This window comes from Lates calcarifer, linkage group LG13 (genome assembly GCF_001640805.2).
Source record: "Lates calcarifer isolate ASB-BC8 linkage group LG13, TLL_Latcal_v3, whole genome shotgun sequence".
NCBI lineage: Eukaryota > Metazoa > Chordata > Actinopteri > Centropomidae > Lates > Lates calcarifer.
The window spans coordinates 10,456,169-10,476,466 of record NC_066845.1 but is presented as its reverse complement, the minus strand read 5'-3'; the positions used below and the strand labels follow the sequence as shown (position 1 = coordinate 10,476,466).

The following is a 20,298-nucleotide window of genomic DNA, read 5'->3' as shown; positions in this document are numbered from 1 at the left end:
CTGCTTTGGTGGCTGGACACATCCCCGACTAATGTGTCTGCTCTTAAGTTTGGTTTATAAAAAAAAAAAAAAAGTGTTCCCAGCACTTTTTGATCTTTAATATTGCATGAAAACTAATTAGCCTGACAGCCTGGAGCTGCAACTGTTAGACAGAAAATTAATTGGCAACTATTTTGATAATGAGTCATTTTAAGACAATTTTTAAGGAAAATTTAAAAAATATCACATTTCTGGTGTCAAATGTGAGACTTATTTTCTCTTCCTTTTCTTACATTATGGTGAATTTAGTGCATTCATGATTGAGACTGTTGATACAACAGACCCAAGACATTCAATGATCTGGGGCTATAGGAGATTGTGATAGGTCATTGTTCACAGTTTTGTAGAATTAAACAATTAATTGAGAAAATAATCAGTAGATTAATCAATAATAAAGTAATCATCATCAGCTCATTGACGTAAGAGAAAACATGAATTAGTTTTAGGTGTTGAAAAGAGTTAGACTTAAACCATTAATGTTAGAAAGTACATGTGGACGGTAGTAGTACAGTTAAAGTACAGTTTTATAAATGTGGTTTGGACCTGGTTTTCTTCATGTGTTCAGTATCGTCAACTTCACCCTCTGAATGAACTTGTTAGCAGACAGCTAAGAGGCTCCACGTCTGTAGCTTCTCTCAACACCAGAGAAGAGAATCTATGCAGTTTTTCCATTTCTGTTTTCCTGTGTTAGGAGTCAACCATTTGTCCACTGGTCCACCTGCCTTGTTTGGATAGTAACAAATGTGTACGTAATGTTCAGTATGCTAATTTCAAAAATGGTCACCATAGTTTGTAATAAATATAAATCTAAGTTCTCTAAACAGATGGAATACAAGCTATATGTATTGCTCTCACCAAAGTGGCCTAATCTTTAAAAAAAAAAAAAAAAAGAAAAAAGAAAAAAATCTATGTTGGTCTCTAGAAGTCACCTTCCACCTTCCTAAAGGTGGTATGTGTGGATTGCTGTTGTTTTGTATAATTTCTATAGTCAATGTTTTGAATTTGGTATAGAGGTGATAATAAATGGCTTTTTTTGTTCTATCACTATATTTATTTCCCTGCTTATTTCATTATCTAGCATTTTCTACCCTTGTGTTTTTGTGTCCTGTAAAACAAACAAACAAACAAAAAAAAAAGTCATGTCAATTTTTTTGTCCTCTGGTCTAAAACTTGTTTTAATAAAGTCATATAAATCATCTTTGATCGCAGTATGACACTCACAGCGTTGCTTATTCTAAAAGCTTATAATCTAAAGACATAATAAAAGTTAATACAACTTTTATTTTAAAATAAAAATAAATAATCAAATACATGAAAGTGCTTTACAGTGTTACGAGACATCATCTCTATGCCAAAGATAGTGAACTAAATGTTCACATACTGTACACGTCTGCAGTGGAAATCACTGAAGCATCTCAAGTCAAATGACATGAAAGGAAAGCCTCGTTTCCTCCTCACATCACCAGTAGTCAAACTTTAGGTTGGATTCTGATGGGAATCAAAATGCATTCAACTCCTATGAGAATGGTTACAAACTAAAAATAGGGGGTGGGATTCTGTTCATTCTGCAGGAGAAGGATTTGTACTAGAGCAAACCTAAACACAGCAAAATCAGCTTTCAATTCAACATCCTGCTTCAGTTTCAATGAATTCAGCAGAACCCAAACTGAGGCACAGGGACAGTAAGGTAGGAAATGACCTAGGGACAAGGCAAGTTAACACATTTTATGATAGGAATGAATTTTTAGATCAAGCAAAACCTATCTCTGCATGCTAGTGTCTCATGCTTCTTTTCTCCTCCTGTCTTGCCCTCAGTTGTGGATGGGGATGGTCTGTTTGCAGTCGAGACAGGCCTGGTCCTGGCCGGCTCCGGGCAGGCCCACAGCGTGCTCTGTTGTAGAAATCAACAATGTGTCCAATGTTATCTCTGTACATTTGGCTATAAAGCGAATGAAAGGTCGTACATCACCCTCGTTGGCTGTGTCTAGAGCTGCGTAATATTCAGCCCTTTGCTCTTTCCGGATTGTAATTGGTGGGTAACGCGCTTGCATGAGGACAAGGTTCATGAGCAGGCGTGACGTGCGCCCGTTGCCGTCTACAAACGGGTGCACGTATACCAGTTTGTAGTGGGCCAGAGCCGCGTACTCCACAGGGTGGAGCTGCAGGGCTTCGTCGGAGTTGAGCCACTGGACCAGCTCCTGCATGTGCCTCTGCAGGTCCTGAGGGTGGGGTGGGATGTGGTGGCCCACAAACACCTGGCTGGTGCGCAGCCTCCCTCCCTCCACAGGGTCCACGTAGCCGAGCACCCGCCGGTGAATCTCCAGGATGTCACTGACGGTGATGGCTCCTGATCTGGACAGCAGCGTGGTGTTGATGTACTTCATGGCCGCATCCACGCCAATGGCCTCGTTCTGTTCCTGCAGGCTCTTCCCGGGGACGGCGTAACGCGTCTCGATGATGTGGCGGATTTCAGACAGAGTGAGTGTGCTGCCTTCGATGGCCACCGTGTGGTAGATGTGGTGGTAGTAGGTCTCCTCCATCACCCGGCGGAGTGCGGAGTTGCCTTTGGGAATGGACATAAGCCTGCGCACTTTACTGTCAATGATGCCAAAGTGACGCTGGTCGATCTCCTCCACCAGGGGAAGAGTTCGGTCTCGGCTGACCAGAGCCCGCTCGTTACATGGAGAGATGGCCAGGGCCTTGGTGTAGAGGTGGTCTGCCTGGACGACATCCTTCTCTTCCTCCAGGATGGTCCCCAGCTCCGTCAGGGCGTCCACAAAGTCAGGGTTCATACTCAATGCGTGCACCAGCAGCTTGTGAGCCTTCTCCCTCTTCCCCAGTTTCTTCATCTCTAGAGCCTGTTGCAGCGCTGCTTTGGCCTCCAGCTCCATCTCTGCAAACAACATGTTAGATGCAGTCAACTCCTTGATACAGGTGGAAACATTACAGTGGTCATAACATATATACACATATAAAATCACCTTTTATTTACAACAAATCGCAGTGAGAGAAAAACTAGAACTGACATTTTCAGGAACCAGAAATATTTCAGAAAACTAAATAAAAATCCCCAAACGAGACGAAACGAGATGATGAGCCTGCAACATAGGCCTTACAAACCAGTTTCTTACTTTGCTAATAACTGATGTGTCATTTGACCTACAAAATGTCACATAAAATAAGTCTTCAAATTGCTTTTTCACCATTCAGCCAGAAATAGCAAAACACAAAGAAAATCCTTAACTGTGAATGTTAGGAAATTATGCTTGATAAATAAATCGAAAGACACATGTATACACTTGTAAGACGCCATAACATATGGCACTACGTAGAGCTGTGAAGTTGATGGATCAGTACACCTGCTCTTGTTTGTACCTTTGCTGGGCTTGGACCTCTGAGGCAGTAGATCAAGGGCGGTGAAGGGGACGGTGAGGCTGGTGGACTGCACAGCTGGAGGCTGCTGGGAGCTTCCCCACAGCTGGCAGCGGAGCTGAGCGATGCCCTTGAGGGTGGCGCAGCACTGATCCTCCACCCCGACCAGAGGCATCAGGAGGGCGACGAGAGAGCCGAGGAGGACACACAGCAGCGGGCCCCATCCTCCGAGGACACGGCCGCTGGTGTAACGCCACACCGTCACAGCAGCCATGATGATCCCGGGCTAAATGCTCCATTCTCCGGCGATACGGTCCCCCATGTGTGGTCAAACCCGGCTAGGAGAGCCGGGGGGCGGCTGTCAGGTCGGAGCAAGCCGCCAACATGACACCGCCGAGGAAATTCAGCTCAGGAAACTTTTACAGCTCGTAACTTCGCTCCCTGTCGCCTGCGTGTGACTGCCAGCTGAAATTAAAAACAAAATAAACGACTCGTTGCTTCAAGTAACGACTTGTTTTCGGCGTCAGTTCAGTTGTGTACAAAATATACACATCATCGACTTCCTCGGGCCCAGCGTGTGAACATTCTCGAATATCATTGGTCAGAGTTTCATTAAAGGACGTTGCCGATTGGCTGACAATGTAGCAATACAACAGATGGTTCGTAGTTGTCTCTGATTGGATGACTTATGGGACATTTTGCCCTAAGTCTATCCTTCCAGGCAATATTTACTCCCATTAAATGTTCCACTGCAGTAGAGCAAGATAATGTACATTATTGAAAACTATCTAAAACATCTGTATTTAGTACTTTCTATTCTTAGCTGATAGGATTTCTTTTTGGGGAAAAAAATGTCTCCACACTCTTATGTTTTGGTTTGTACTGTGACCCTCTTTTACAAAGAAAAGGAGGGGAGGGGGGTATGCTCTTTAGCAGTCAAATGGTTAGGCCTGAGTTAAGGTTATAGTTGGTTGGCTCTGAGGGTGTGTTAATACTGTGTCAGAAAACTATTATATATTTTTTTATTTTTTATATCATATATTATATATTATAATATTTATCACCAGCAGGGACATAGTTTGGTGGCTCATGCACAATAACAAAAGATACATAAATCAGACAGTTCACAGCAGACAACCTACAAATGGCTCAACCTACAATAGCTGTAGTCCTAGAGACCAGATTTGTGCACAGTTCATAGGAAGAATTACCTAAGAGCCTGAGCTCAAGGCAAAAAGTCCTATTTCCAGCAACAGCACTTCAGAGGTAAAATACTGAAACAGACTGCTCCAAATTTGTCTCTTCTCCACTCCTAGAGTTGTGATGACTAAACACACCAGGTGACCCAGTTTGTTGTGCTAATAAACAGAAATTCATTGGAATTAAATAATTAATTTGTTAAGTCATAAACAGGTGGTGCAATTGCTCATGAGGCTTAACTGGTCTGATATTTTGGAGCTGATATTTACTTTATTTATGTCATTTTAAGCACAAAACCTGCCAGTCTGACACTGCTTGTACTGGAGATGGTCATCACAGGTAGCTATAAGTCAGTATGACAATAGAAAATGAATTGATCAGTACTTAATTTTACCTATCATGGTTTTCTTTCATTTAGTATTAAAAGAAAGGAGGAAAATACAAATTAGAATAGTTATTGCATCTTTATGACATTTTCTGGGGGCGGAAAATTGTACATAATTTGCATGAACATCCTGGAAACAAATTAGTTTTGCCATGGCATCTTTAATTGCTTTAATTTTTGATCATGCAGATATTGGCACCTCCAGCTTTGCTACCAATTTTAATGCCAACTAAACAGAAGAGGGCAGCATTGTTCTGTTATGCAAATATCAGTCATAGTGCAGCATATCCTCTGAAGATAGCAGTAGCACTCTTGGCTTCAAAATCACAAAATTTATTCGACCATGATCCAGTTTTTGAATGCAATAAAAATCAATTTGTATTTGTGTGAAGTAAGATTCATATCTGCCTCCTCAGCCTCATATTCTATGTCTAGTAACATTTACGAATCTTTCAGTGCTATAATACTTGTCTTTCATGTCCTTAGTATTCAATTTTCTTAGGTTTCATGTATTTTTCCAAAAGCTTTTATACTTCAATATGCATCATCTATGTCTAGTGAAACTGCCTTTGAAGAAATAACCACCAGCTGTGAACAGCCTGTGGTGATGAGGACTGATTCATGGCTGTGTGCCAAACACTATCACTTTTAGACACTATCAGCTCTAAATAGCCCATATTCATACGCAGGCTGAGACTCTGCAGCAATGCACTGTCGCCACAGATAGTGCAGGGAAAGTTATGAATGAACAACCATGCAGATGATTCTGTGTGCAGTTAGGGATTCGGTAGGTCTGTCTGAAATTTGGTCCTCTGAATTTGTCTAGTCATGTCGCAAACTGTACTGCACACTGAGACCCGGAGCTGCACACTAACACCATTTACCACCACCAGAGTCCCTCTGTGCAGCTCTGACCTACAGCAATTTCACCTTGGAGGATAATGGAGCTGTGAGTGTGCTTGAGTGGCATTATTTCTTTATTCCTGTTATTCATGCGCTTGGTCACACACTTCTCAACGCAAAGAGGCTGTAGCAAGCTATAGCGTCTGAGAGCACGTTTACAGTGAATTCTCATTCCCTGAGAGAAAGAAAGAAAGAAAGAAATCTCAGGGGAATATTTAATCAGCATGCTGCCAATGATTAACTGTGGAAAGGTGATTGTTGCCAGTGGGACATTTTGTGTATCCATGGCTCAAATCGGACTCAGTACTGTATAATTTGCCACTGAACTAAGATACCTTTATTATTGCTCTTTGTCTTGGAAGCAGCTTTCACTCAATGACACATGAATCCAGGCCTAAAGTAGTTGGTTACAGCGAGAGGGAAGAAGACAAATCATTCACAGATTTGTTGTTTCCCCTCACAACAAAAATGACCATAAAATAATAGATCTCCCACATAAAAGACAGATAAATATGCAGAGTAGAATATGTAGTTGCAGTAGAATACAAGATGACCAACGCTCCACTGATGATTTTTCAAATTAAATAGAAAAGAAAGAGTAAATAGCTCCCAGCAAGTAGAGACAAACAACACTTGTGAATGGTGGCACAACAAAACCAAAGCTGTTTTGTTGTGAGGTTTATAATTTGTCAGTGGCGAACAGCATGTGGGCTTGTGGACGTGCACTGAAAACAAAACCATGCATCTGGATGAAATATTATTGTGAAATTTGTAATGCAAATAACATGGTCAGAGGGTGTCAGTATGACTATGTGCATCAGTAATGTAAGCAGGTCTAGTGAAAAGGCACAATGTGTTGCATTGTGGGAAATGTAGGATTCAGTGTTATTGGAGTTTAGCTAACGGCACGTTATTAAAATCAGCATAGCTCTGCCTCTTCGCTTTGATTTTAACCATTTACATTTAAATCTGATGAATAAATCACCCTGATTATAGAAGTGCAAAGCTGTTGAGCGAGTGCCCCTTTAAAAAAGTTGCAGTGTTACTGAATGATGTATCCTCAGATCAGGCTGAGACTTGTAGATGTCTTTGATTTTTCCTTGTGTTGTTTTGAAAAAGTTAATTGGCATTTAGCTTAATAAGGTTTTATGTGAAGCTGACTTTGCGATGGTGATTTAGTGTGTTCAAAGTGAGAGCCCCTAATCCCCCCTCTTTTTTTTTTTTAATGGTTTGCTGTTCACAAAACAGTAGTCATGAGGAAATTAATTAGGATGTTTTTCTTCCTTCAATTGATGGTTAACAGAATAAGCGGATGCTGAACTAGTGTGAGACATAAATTTCGTTCCTTTCTTGGAGCCTGTTATCTGGCTGCGGTCCAGTTGCTTACACCACAAACAAGAATTAAAGCCAGAGGCATCTTGGACAGTCCACAACAATCAGGTTTGGCTTCTGCTTTAGTTGAAAAGCAAGGACAAATATGGCAGAATGCGTGACTGATCAAGGAGAATGATGGCATGAAATGAATGGCCTTCTGGTCATATTGTGGACTAATTCTATGCCCATCTGGCATATGCTCACACGAGCTAAAACCCCTTCAGCTGTGGAAACAGATAAAACTGTATGAGCCTGAAGTTAAAATTATTGATGAGTATTAATTCTGTTTTTTGTGCTGATGCAATTAAATGCTTCATGTCACTTAGGGATTATTATCAGAACGGAACAGGCACCTGAAAAATGAGGTGTCTGTTATCTTTAATGCATTCAGTATGCTTTTATCTCCCGTATCAGTGTTGTTTAATAACTGTGATGCACGGAACATGAATTACAAGCTTTCTCATTAACTTGTGTGAAAAAAAAAAAAAAAAGTTGTTTTCACTGAATATTTCACGGATTTTGTAAAGTAATACACTGGTACATGCACCAGCATGATCCTCACATCGGCCGACATGTTAACTTTGAAGCACACTCCAGCGATGACCTGTCACAGTCTATTAAAATAACACCCTGTCTTTTTCACTACCTGCTGGAACTGAGCTTCAAGAGGTAGAAAATCCATCTGCCCACCTGGAAAAAAAGCAACCTGTCAGGGCAGGAAATAAATCCCTCCGGCACAGGCGCCTCGCCTCCTCCCCTAACGGCTCTCCTCTCTCCAGCCTCTGTGGAGCCGTCAGTCGGCTTGCCTTTCTGTCTGAGAAGAGGCTTTGTTCTGGGTGACAGAGCTGGGTGTCAGAGATAGAGGATCTCGTTAGACAGTTGGAGAGAGAGAGAGTGAGAGAGAGGGATGGGGGCTCTTGTTCCACTCTCTGAGTATGGATGGCTCAGAGAGCAGGGATGAGGGAGGCCGAAAAATGGATGTCAAAGTGAAGGAGAGCTGTGCTGTGAGCAGCAACTGTCCTCAACTGTCAGCATCCAAAATACCCATCTAAACGGTGCTCCAAAATGTGCTATCCACACGCTCATTGGCAGGCTGACAAACGCTGTTACAAGATGATTTGGAAGGTAAGGGTGTCTTGTGTCTCTCCTGTGAACAGAGGACAGAGGGTTGTCTTTGGTAGCCCTGAGCCTGACCAGGTGCTCCTTCATGAAATCAGAGGGTAAAACACCCACAACAGGTTACAGACTTTAAATTTCACTGCTTCACGAGAACAGTAATCTGATGCCCCCCCCCCCGTCTCCTTCCGATCCAGCAGCCCAGCGAGCCTGGCAGTGCATGCTCAGACTGCTCTCTGCTGTCTCTGCTTAAAAGAGCTCAGAGTAGGTCAGAGGAAATTGAAGGGATGCGGCACACCTGTGGTGGCCTCCCCAGGTGTCAAACAGGTAATTACGGGAGATCCATCCCTGTGGTTTTCACTGCACTGGCAGAGGGGCCACTGTCCACAGCACTGTCTCACTTTGATGATAAAGTTTCTTCTGCTGGCTCTTGAGGAAGGCATGACACATGATGGTGACTTCTAAAACTTTGCAGTTAACTGGTTCATTGTTTATCTGGATGCCCATCCAGTTGTTACCTTGGCAACAACAACTGTTCTGGTTATTATTAATATACAGTACGCACTATAATGAACAAATATTCATGCATACACTGTGTACAGTACAGAAAACAATGTCACCATTACACCCATAATACATATAACTCACTAACATTAAATACTTAATCACTGACAGCAAAACACAGAAATAAAAAACTCTGGTTTATCTGCACAATGGTGCAAAAAAAAAGTTTAATAATACTAATTTTGCTCACTTATTTTCAAAGGTTGTCTTCATAATTAAATGCTTTAGTGTTTCTTAAATTCAGATTCAGACCTTTTCCTAGATTTTTGAGATATGGCTTCATACATAACTATTTTGTTGTTCTGCATCTGTCATTGGTTGAGGGAGTGTTATGTGACACCTGGTTGGAGGCCCATTCTCAACAAAATGTGACACCTGACAGTCTGAATCATCCATACAGAGGTAAAAATGATGTATTTTGGGTTTAAATTTTTTCATGAGGGGAATGAAAATACCAGGTGTATTTAGATACCCTCTATAATGACCAAATATACACCCTTCTTCATATATAAAGTCATTATTATTGCATGAGGTTATTCTGACTTCAGAGTGTCTGATGTTACTTTCTTGGTTCCTACTGTAACATAACAAAGCCTTTGAGGCAGTTCAGGCAGACAGCTCAGGTTGGGCTGCTACACTCACAGATGAGAGGACTCTTGTGGTAACAAAGAATCATATATCTGACACACACTTTACAGTATGTTTTCCTGTTTAAGGTGTTAGTTCTCCACCCTCGCTCTTTTTCTCTGCTCCTTTGTGAACTCTCTGTGAACAATGTAAACACTTGCTGCTACCACTGCAGGCTTTTCCTTAGTAAGCTGTCCTACCAACAGTCTGTCACGCCCTCGAGCTTCATGAAAACTTTGTGCATGAATGTACCCGAGGTGGCTGATTGAATGCATCTCACAGAGTATATAAAATGTAGCCATACAGAAAGGAAGGGAAGCATGGATGATTAATTTTAGTGGATGACTGTGCAGTAAATACATCAACAATCAGGAAGATAGTGTGGATTCTTTTTGCCTAAAGCCTAGAGAGACTGGACATGATTTATTCAATTCATGCTCCTATCTGTCTGTCCTCTTTCTCACAGTCACAGTCTCCTGAAGAGAGTCATTTCACATAGAAACGTCCTTTATGAATGCACGAACAAAAGACGATGATTTGTTTTTGTGCCACAAGGGACATATTATTCATTTTGAGGCTGTGCAACAGAGCGGCAGGTTTTTGCATCTGATCTTTGCTCTTGGTGACTGACTTGATGTGTCATATTTGTTTGTCAGCTGTAGCACATAACCTCAGATCACAGTCCTTGTCCCTCAGGCCTCCCTATGTCCTGTGTTTCGTCAGGTCCTGCAGGCTGGTCACCAGCTCGAGGGCCTCAGCAGGGCCAACAGGTGAGTAAATGATCTGGTAGAAAGACAGGAGACAGAAATAATTAGCTCTCCACTGAGGGGCAGCCATTACCAGGGACCTCCCTCAGGCGCTTCTTGCTGTTTCACTTATTATCTCACTTCCACACTGGCTTGTGCCATTCAGAGGAGTGGGTGTGCAAGTCACTGGCTCTGTAAAATGTACCAATTCCAGCACTAACAGGCACATCTTACAACACACAGCGATGACTCAGCAACCGTGGGCGGCTCATTATTTTCTTCACCCACCAAGAGATGACTGGCTGGTGACTTTGTTCGGTTTCTTTGGTAACGTACAGGGGGAGTACAAAATAAAATTATAGCACCTTATAACGCGATTAAATACAACACAATACTACTGGATGACAATATTTGCTTATATGTACTCCCCTGAAATTTCTTGCCTTCAGCTCTTTTGTAACTTGTTTATGAGACTTAGCAAATGCAGACAGATGATTTTGTGGCGAGGGAAACTAATCACACTGTCTGAGTAGAACAGCTCTCACAGCCCCTGTTCTGATTGCTTTTTAAATGGGCCTGTCAGCAGTCAACCACGAGACACACACATATTATAAGTATATTGGTCGTGATTGCTCCATCAAACGCATTTTGTTTTTAAGTTACAAATCAATGATGAATTGTCTTTGCGCTTTTTAAACCTATGTAGTTTGAATGTTGGGTGGGTATAACGATGATTTTATTATATGTGCAGCAGCAAAGTTTTAATTTAAAAAGTCCACGTGAATTCGTAACACCTGTGTTTCATGTCGTTTTAGCAAGGCTAGCCATGTGGCTCAAATGATAGCATTGTCAGTCCACCACTTTGGTCCAGACTGAAATATTTCAACAACTACTGGACATATTACCAGGATGTTTTGTTCAGATATTCATGGTCCCCAGAGGAAGACTCCTAATGACTTTGATGATCGCCTGACTTTTCAGCTAGTACCACCATAGATCACATTTTTATTTGGTTTTAATTTGCACCTCTTTGTATGGCTTGTGTCCAGTACCTGCAGAACTAATGCCATCCACATCATCCTCAGTTGTACTCCATTTTTATTGCTAATTTGCACTGCTGTGTAAGTACAGCCTCACAGAGCTGCTGGCACGACTGTGGATTTCTCATTGCCTTTCACTCTGATCTTCAATTTTCTCCACGAAAGAGAGGTAAGAATGCCAGATAAAAAAATAAAAAAAATCTCTCACATGAAAACGAACATGCTCCTTCACATGACAGAATGATCAGTGTCGCTGGCAGGAGGTGGTATTTGTGCTCCAGAGGCATCTAACGCCAGCGACATCTAATTAATCATTGTGGACCCATATGGTAAATCATACAAGGATCCCATCTGGAGGCAGATTTCAACATATTAAATGAAAACAAATAGCCAGCGGCTCCTTCCTTTCCATCCTTTCCCTCCAGCTTCTCATTTACAAGTCCTGCATGTCAGAATGTGGGTTGCGGGAGAGCTTCACTATCTGCTCTCACAGCCCTGCATGCTTCAGAGGACTCGACCAAGCTGCGACTGAAGAAAGTTTCTCTTCCTATTAAAACTATATTTTACACACACTAGTCACTGTCACAAATGAACTGATTATTATCATTTAACTGATGTACACTACAATTGGAGAACCGCAACCTAATGTTGTAACACTGTGATTACAAGCAGAAATCCCATGATCATGAGCCAGGATCACTTTGAGGATTATAGTTGTTAATTGACTTTTTCAGTGCCATAGGATCTGTCTGATCACTTTAATAGGATTTAGATGGTTAAAAGCGGCACAGATGATCACATAAAACACAGATCCAAGGCCATATTGGATTATCATAGCTGCATAATTTATGATATTTCAGCTCTATCCCATTTTTTCAGTTTTCTTAATAAAAAAGCTACTTTTCTAACAAATGCCTCAGTATAAAATATTCATTTTGGGACACATGATAATCTGTAATAATACAGAAAATGTTTAGTAAAGGCACAGCTCTTTTTTTTTCTTTTTTTTAAAAAATTACCTAGAATTTACAATACATTTGTGGAGTTGCAGACAATCTTTTGCTTTGAATGCTATTTACTTATCAGTCCAGAAGAAATATTGCAAGTTCAACATAAAACTTTACTCAGCACGAGCTGTCTACAGCGGTGGAAAGTGATGCCAATGTTAATTCTTAATTTCCCTCTATTTTTATCATGTCTGCTCTTCACCTGAAGTTAGCATGCTAACCACCATCCCTGGCCTGTCTCATCTCATAATATCACTTTAGAATAGAGATGGCAGACGTATTCTAACTCCTCATCTTGTAACTGCAATGATGGCTGAAGTTCTTGGTAGGTAAAGAGCTGCTAGTAATAGCAGTAACTCACATATTGCCCCTTTAAAAGCAAAAAGGTCAAAGGGCACCCCATCAGTGAAGGAAACAGAAGCTACTCTTCCTCAGCCTTTCAAGCTCAACTTTTCTTTCAAGTGCTTTCTCACTCTGGAGTTCACAGGCAGTTGATCTCTGTCAGCTTCTTCTGGTATCTTAATATACAGTTTGTCACAATGACTGAACACTGCAGAAGAGACATGAAGTGCATCTCATTTTAACAGAGAACTATGAGTTTTGTGTATCACCAGCTGTAAACGTGGCAAAATCTGCCTTACCCTCCGGGTCCTACTGTCTCTTGTCTGAACAAGAGGCAGCTGCATCTCTGAACTCCTCTCCTCCCTCTGTGGTCGGCATTGATAAAAGCCTGTTAATGTAAAGGCTTAACATAGAGCCATGTTGGTCCATCTGTGCATATTGCTGTTGGCAAACAGCCAGCTCTAATTCTCCTGAGTGTGGTGTGTAAACGTGTGTGTGCACTCACATATGTGAATGCATATGTGTGTGTCCTCTTCAGTCTCCCTGTCTGTCTCTACAAAATCTAATCAACAGTAACAACAAATAAACAGTAATGAATGGAGCCCCTTTTGATCCCAACTCAATTTTCTGAGAGTGTATCATTTCCTCCTTCATGTTCTGTGTTGACAGATACTAAAATCAATGATGTATAGTGGGATTTACCTAGATTTATCACATCACAAACTAAATGTTAATGTCAACTCACAATAACATGCGTTAGCATGTTTAGTAGGTATAATGTTTTCCATGTTGGCCATCTTAGTTTAGCATGTTAGCGTGCTAACATTTGCCATTTAGCACTTTTAGCACACAAAGGGATGTGATTAGTTTTGTCGGTATTTGATCATAAACCAAAGCATTGGAGAAATTGAAATTTTGACCTGAATAGGGATCAAAGTTATTTCAATTCATCATCTGTGGACAATGAATGTACATCTAGTAGTTGTTGAAATATTTCAGTAACAACCAAAAATGTCAACCAGCTGGTGGCACTGGAGAAAAAGTCAAGAATTTCCACAGTGGTCATGAGGATTCATCCTCTTGGAACCATGAATGTAGTGCACAGTAACACAGCAGTCAATCCAGTAGTTGTTGAAATATTTCAGTCTGGATCAAGGTGGCGCACCAATCTACTAACTACCAACACGGTCAACATTATTTGTAGAGTCAGGTCATTAGCATGGCTAAAATTAATCCTATTTCCTATCCTTTTTTTCCCCATAGCAAGTGAAAGCTAATAAGAGTTCCATTCAGTTCAGTTCAATTTTATTTATATAGTGCTGAATCACAACAAAAGTCATCTCAAGTCACTTTTCATACAGAGCAGGTCTAGACCACAGAGAGACCCAACAAATCCCACCAAGAGCAAGCACTAGGCAACAGTGGCAAGGAAAATCTTCCTTTTAAGAGGCAGAAACCTCGAAGTTGCCAGAGCTTTAGAAGCTGACATTTTTCCATTCAACATATCAGCTATATCAGTTTCAAAGAGGTATGATTACTGTTGATGGCAGTCACGTCACAATCAATAATTCTACGGTCAGTACCAAACTGGGATCTGGTGATTGACTTGCATACTTAACCTGCAGCTGTGTTAATGACACTGGGGAGGTCAGTCAGTGCAGTATGCAAATAAATCTTGACATTTGTTTATTGTTGCTTGGTGCAACGGAAAGGTGGCGAAGGGTTTACCAACAGGGAAATTTAGATATCATTAATCACATTCAAATGACTTTCAGAAACTTTGATGCAAGTCTCTAAGCTCTCAGTCATTGTCAATCACTGTGCACCTATGAGGACGTTAAAACAAACAATATTATTTGAAAGGATTGTTTCACCCACTCATGATTAATTTACCTGCAGGAAATTCAGAACCTGAACACTCCATTACCATTTCAAAAGATAATTGCACCTTTCTGGTGTTATATGTGAAGAGATTAGTGACTGAGACAATTCTGTGTATGTGCAATGTTTGACTTTGACATTGAGAGGTCATCTGCACCTAAGATTATTTTTTTGTGCTCAGTTTTATTGTATCCTGAGACAAAATAAAACATGACAAAATAGCATATTTCATTTTCGTCTGCTACAGTTCATCATATCCATTTCCAGTGGTTCAAGTTTTGAAAATGAAAAATGAAAATAAAAATACAAAGCTAAACGCTAAACTATAAATAAAAAAAGTACTACATGCTGTATCTAATTTCCATTTCCTTTCATATTAAATTCTGTAAAAACCCCTGCAGTTCTAATAATAGGCAGAATTTAGACATATAAAATTACAACACCACTTCCTGAGGTTAATGCTGTTCCACAGATCATTTCAACCCATGATTGCTATCTATTTCTGATACTGTAATTCAAAAATTCAGCCCATTTTAATCTGCAATGTGAAGGTGGATTTTAGGGTAAGCAGATTTATGCTGTTGAGTGCTGCATCTCTGCTATACTAATATATATAATAGATTTCAAGGAGAAGACACTAATGTTGTGATAATGCTCAAGTTACTTTAAAATACAATTCAAATGGTGCACGGGCAGGAAGGAGTGGAACCTGATATACTAAAGCAGAGGACCCTCCATCAAACTACAGGGGAGGAAGGGGAGACCAGCCCTGATTGCTGGAATAAATATAAGTGCTCAGTGGCTTGTCTGATAGCTTTAAAAACAGACTGGCTGATTGGTATCGAGAGGTTTTTCACACAGGAATGGTTCATAAATGAGGACGCATCTATGCTCTATGCTGTTACTCTGTTGTTCTGACTGTCATGACCAAGCTTGAGGACAAATTGTTTGAAGCATAAAATCAGCCTATAGATGAGAAATACACTCTGTGGACCGTATATATTCATGGGCAGAGCAGAATTACTGGATTAGTATTAGTATTATTGTAAACTATGATCATGGGGACGCCATGGAAACAGCAGATTTGAAATCCTGATGTCAGAGGTTATAAAAATACAAAAAAATTATTTGAAGAAACACTGGATGGAAATGAACATAATCTATGAAAGACTGATAGGATTATTGATCAACTCATTTGTTCATGGAGGGAATTTCCTGCTGTGGGCTTAAGCATTGCTGATGGCCAAAAATAAACATCAGCACTTTGTTCTCATGTCAGCCATACGCATTTCCTGTCAACATGTCAGTGAGTTATGCAGCGATTGCTCAATGAATGCATCTCTGGGAAACGTCAGCTGAAAGCCTGAAAACGTACATTCCCAGTGTCTAAAGATCTCGTAGAAGGGAAGATGTTTTTGAAAAATGATTCATTTATTTAACAAAACTTGAGAGGCTTTGAAATCACAAAAAAAAGAAAAAAAATCAAATTCCATTTGAATCTGCATATGAACTTTTATTTTGGCATGTCACTCATTCAATTCCTGTGTCACAAGAAAATCTGTAGTACCATTACTATCTTTATGGGAAAGTAGATCAATATTAAACTGTGTGTTGTTGTATGTTATGTAAATTATTTAAAACTCTTAAATTTCAGAACCAGTAGATGTTGCAAAAAAAGGCATCACAAGTCCAAGTCCAAATAAATCACTTTTATAAATAACATTTCTATTTAATTTCTTACAGCAGTGTAGTTATAGAAAGCATGAAAAAATATGGACTGTATATTGCAGATGATATGCTGTTACATATCTGCTTTGTCGTAAAGTACCAAATATTTGTTATTCAGGGGTTTGCAGTTGAAAAATTTGATGTAAGGTTTTAACATACCTGAAACCGAGTTTTGTATTTTTCAGTATATGTTTGGATTTGCTGAAGATACACATCTGTAATTCACAGACCTGCAAAGGTACTCAAAGAAAAGGGAATTAAGGAAAATAGTGTAGCCTGAATCTTCATCTCTTCATGTATGGCTCATTTCAAATCAGAGAACTCTTTAACACATTATGACCCAGTAACACTAAACAGTCATGAGTCAACAGTCAAACAAGGTCATGGTTATTGTAGCACAGTGCTCCCCCCACTTTACACTAACATGCTGCAAATAAGAAAAACTAAATATAGTGCTTTAGTTATCCTCATAGACAGCTTTTCTTTTCAGCTTCCTCCTCTATAGAGAAGTCAGAGTGCAGCACAGCTTGAGTTTCTCAAGGACACTCCATCAGGATACAGAGGCTCCTTATTTTCACTGTGCCAACCTGCTGAACCGATGGTGTTACTATGATGCATTCAGCTCAGATACACTGGACAAAACATTTTATCTGTGTGTATGTTATAATGCAGAGTAGATTAAAGATAAATGTGAATTAATGCCTGCATGGATTGCTCCAACACAACTGAACTTTGGGTATTATATTTATTAAACCAACAACATATTGAGTGAAGTAAACTCAGATTTGATTTTTCCAAAGACTCTTTAAATCACTTCAATGCATCAGTCATCTGTATTTATTTTTAGCTCCTTAAAAATTGATTCACACTTTGATGCAAAATCATCTAGTGTGAATCATCTAGTGACATATGAAGCAGTTTCCTCAGAGGGTTTGCCATGCATTTCCCAGAGAAAGCCAATACCTGCTTATTGTGCGTGTGTTTGATTATTTATAACCTCAGCCTTCATTAGGTAATCCAATCTGCAGGGCACCGACAGGTCTGCGTGCCCTCCATGGTGAAAGTGATTTCGCTGAAATGCATCTAAATGGGTCAGGAAGGCATGCTGCTGCATGCAATTAAAAATGTCTTCATTTACCAGAGAGCTGCATGTGTTTCAGATTTATATGCATGAGATTGCTCCTCAAACATGCTGGGAAATTTTAAAACGGAGGCGCTGCAAGGTTCTTCATTTGCTTCTAAAAGCACAAATTTATCTAATCTAAGAATCTAATCGGAGAGAGTAATGCTCATTTTAACAGCAGCAACATCCTCACAGGGGAGTGATGAACAAACTGCCAACAACAATCCTGGAGCAAACTCCAATCTCAGCAGCACTGAGTTCAGATTCTGAATGTTAAGATACTCTCTCAGAATAAAACTAGAAGCTGTTTGTACTGTAATTAATTTGTTTCTCAGGCAGCACAGTAACAAACAGCAAAATGACCATTTTAGTGAAGCCCTTCTGTTGATTATTAATTATTATCTTCTAAGAGAGAAAAGGTATCTGTTTCAGTTTAAGTTTGCAGCTGCCACTTCCTAGATTAGATTCACTGCTTTTCTTTATTTGAGTGCTGTGAAAGACTGTTTTGAGAAGAAGATATACTGTGTATGGAAGAGACAAAAGGCGAACACATTAAGCATTGAGTGGCAGCAATATGGTGAAAAATGTTTTTGCTGTGCGAAAGAAATTTTTTCATAACATTACCATTACTTGCAATACCATAGAGACAGAAGATAAATTACATGATATGTCTAGAAGGGCTTGTTTATAAACACACACACACACACACACACACACACACACGTAGAATCCGTTATGAGTGGGGGATGTTGACTATGAAATAAACATTTGGTATAAACAGCATCTCAAATGGATTCACTTTTGCTCTGCACACCACACAAATGTTGTCAGTGACGCTGGCTGATTGAACCTCTGCTCAGGTTTAAAGTGAGCAGTGTAGTGTTGGAAATAATGTCACATCAGCAGACTCCATCTATCAGTAACATAATGATGAATTTGTCCCGAGAAAAGCCAGAGGAGATGTCAGTCAAATGCAGTCTTCACAGGCCTACATGGTCCTGAGAGCAGGTCTAAACAGCCTCAGTAGTTACATTCACATGTGAGATTTATCATGAGTCTGCAGGGCCTTCAGTGCTCTCACTGTGAAACACAGCAAGAACCTCTGCATTTACAGACACTGTGTCTGTACACATCACAGTGTCACAATCAGAGACTAGAGGACTTTTAGTGCTTTAGTTGTCACGGTCTGCCTGTCTGACCTCCCTTGTTGTGCCCATTATGGTTTTGCTCCCTGTTCTTTTGTGGTTTTTCCCTCCAGTGTTTCTCACCTGTTCCCACTTCCCCAATCAGCCCTGCAGTCACCTGGTCTCTCTCCACCTGAACCTAATTCCATGATCAACCTGGACCATCACACTGTAAACTAGTGTTTCCTTTGTTCCTTTGTCAGCTTGTTCAGTTTCCTTGAGTTGCCTCGTGCTTCTGCTTTAGTTCCTGTTCATGTTTTGGGTTTTGTTCATGTGAGTTTTCCCAGAGTTCCTGATTCCTTTGTGTGTCTTTATCTACTTGTAGGCTAGCTGCTTTTGTTATTATGTCTTTTTTTTTGTATAACTTGCCCAAACCATAACATTGGTATTATTATTATTATAAAGCAGGTTTTAGTTTCTAGATATAATTAATCTGTTTTTGTGCTTTTCTGACAACCATATTGTTTTCTCTGAAACAATTGAGACAGGGATGATGGTGGAACATCTAATTGACAAATATCACATTGTAATTATAAACATTGTTTCTCAAACTGGAATTAAATATTATAAATACAATACTATATGTCCACACTTTCGCTATATGTATTACAAATACAGTAAAAATCATGTATTATTTTGTATTATTTCAGAAATACCATTCAGGTCTTCAAAGCTGATGTCTGTTGTCACAAAGACTTTTGTAATGCTACCATACGTGTAACCTCACATCCATCTTAAAGCATAATAAAGTCAGGAATGTCAAGGGGAGGTGAACAGATAAAAACACAGAACAGTCCTGTTTCACTGTCGAGGGTAAAATAGATTTTTTACTTCAAGGTATTTCTGACTTTTTATGCCTCGGTGCTGGTGACAGCTGTGGCCGACATGAGACATTATGTTCTCAGGTTGTCTGTCTGTCCATCCACCCCGTTCCTGTGAACGTGAGCACAGTATCTCAGGAAGTCCTTGCAGGAACACCCTCAGATTTGGCACTGTTATCTACTCAAGAATGAACTGAGTAGAATTTGATGATCAAAGGTCAAAGGTCAAGGTCACTGTGACCTAAGAATTCATGCATTAACTGTGATAAAATTTAACACAACTGTCCAATAGGAAAAAATGATGATGTGATGACATTTTATTCATAATGTTCTGCAAAAACACTTTTCTGGCCATTATCCAATGGCAGAGGCATACAAGCCCAAAGAGGTTATTCTAATTATTCATTATTTCATCATCCCGCTGTACCTAATCAGCTTTTTATCGTCCAGAAAAGTGGGAGTTTCAGGTCAAGTCATAAATCCAGTGTTGGAATCAGTGCTGTCCCCCTCACTCACACCTCTTCAAAACAAAATAACTTGACTAAGTAACATCTGTGCTTCTTCCTGCAGCTGTTCTTGCTGCTGCTTCCTCGTGATCAGGGGAAACACAGAACATTGTGGACCGATTCATCTGCCTCGATGGTTATTATGACTCCACAAAACAGGACAACCATAGAAAGTGATTTAGTCAGTAATGATGGCAGCGCTGTGCTCTGGCCTGTGTTAACAACAGCTGTTGCTTTTTGTTTGTGTTATTAGAAGCATCTGCACCATGAGCTGGGGTTCAAATATCAAATCAGTGCCATTATTGCCTGAGATACTCATCATTTTGCCCAGTGCTTTATG

At 40.2% G+C, this 20,298-nt stretch overlaps 1 protein-coding gene across 1 annotated transcript; it reads right to left on the bottom strand.

Annotated features, from left to right (window-relative positions):
* Positions 1 to 1,300: 1,300 nt before the first annotated feature.
* On the bottom strand, positions 1,301 to 4,006 carry ficd (FIC domain protein adenylyltransferase). The gene is made up of 2 exons (XM_018669234.2): positions 3,415 to 4,006; positions 1,301 to 2,932 (listed from the first exon to the last, which is right to left on the bottom strand). The coding sequence occupies exons 1-2, from the start codon at positions 3,683 to 3,685 to the stop codon at positions 1,851 to 1,853; spliced, it is 1,353 nt and encodes a 450-aa protein (XP_018524750.1). The 5' UTR covers positions 3,686 to 4,006; the 3' UTR covers positions 1,301 to 1,850.
* Between the last annotated feature and the right edge of the window lie 16,292 nt (positions 4,007 to 20,298).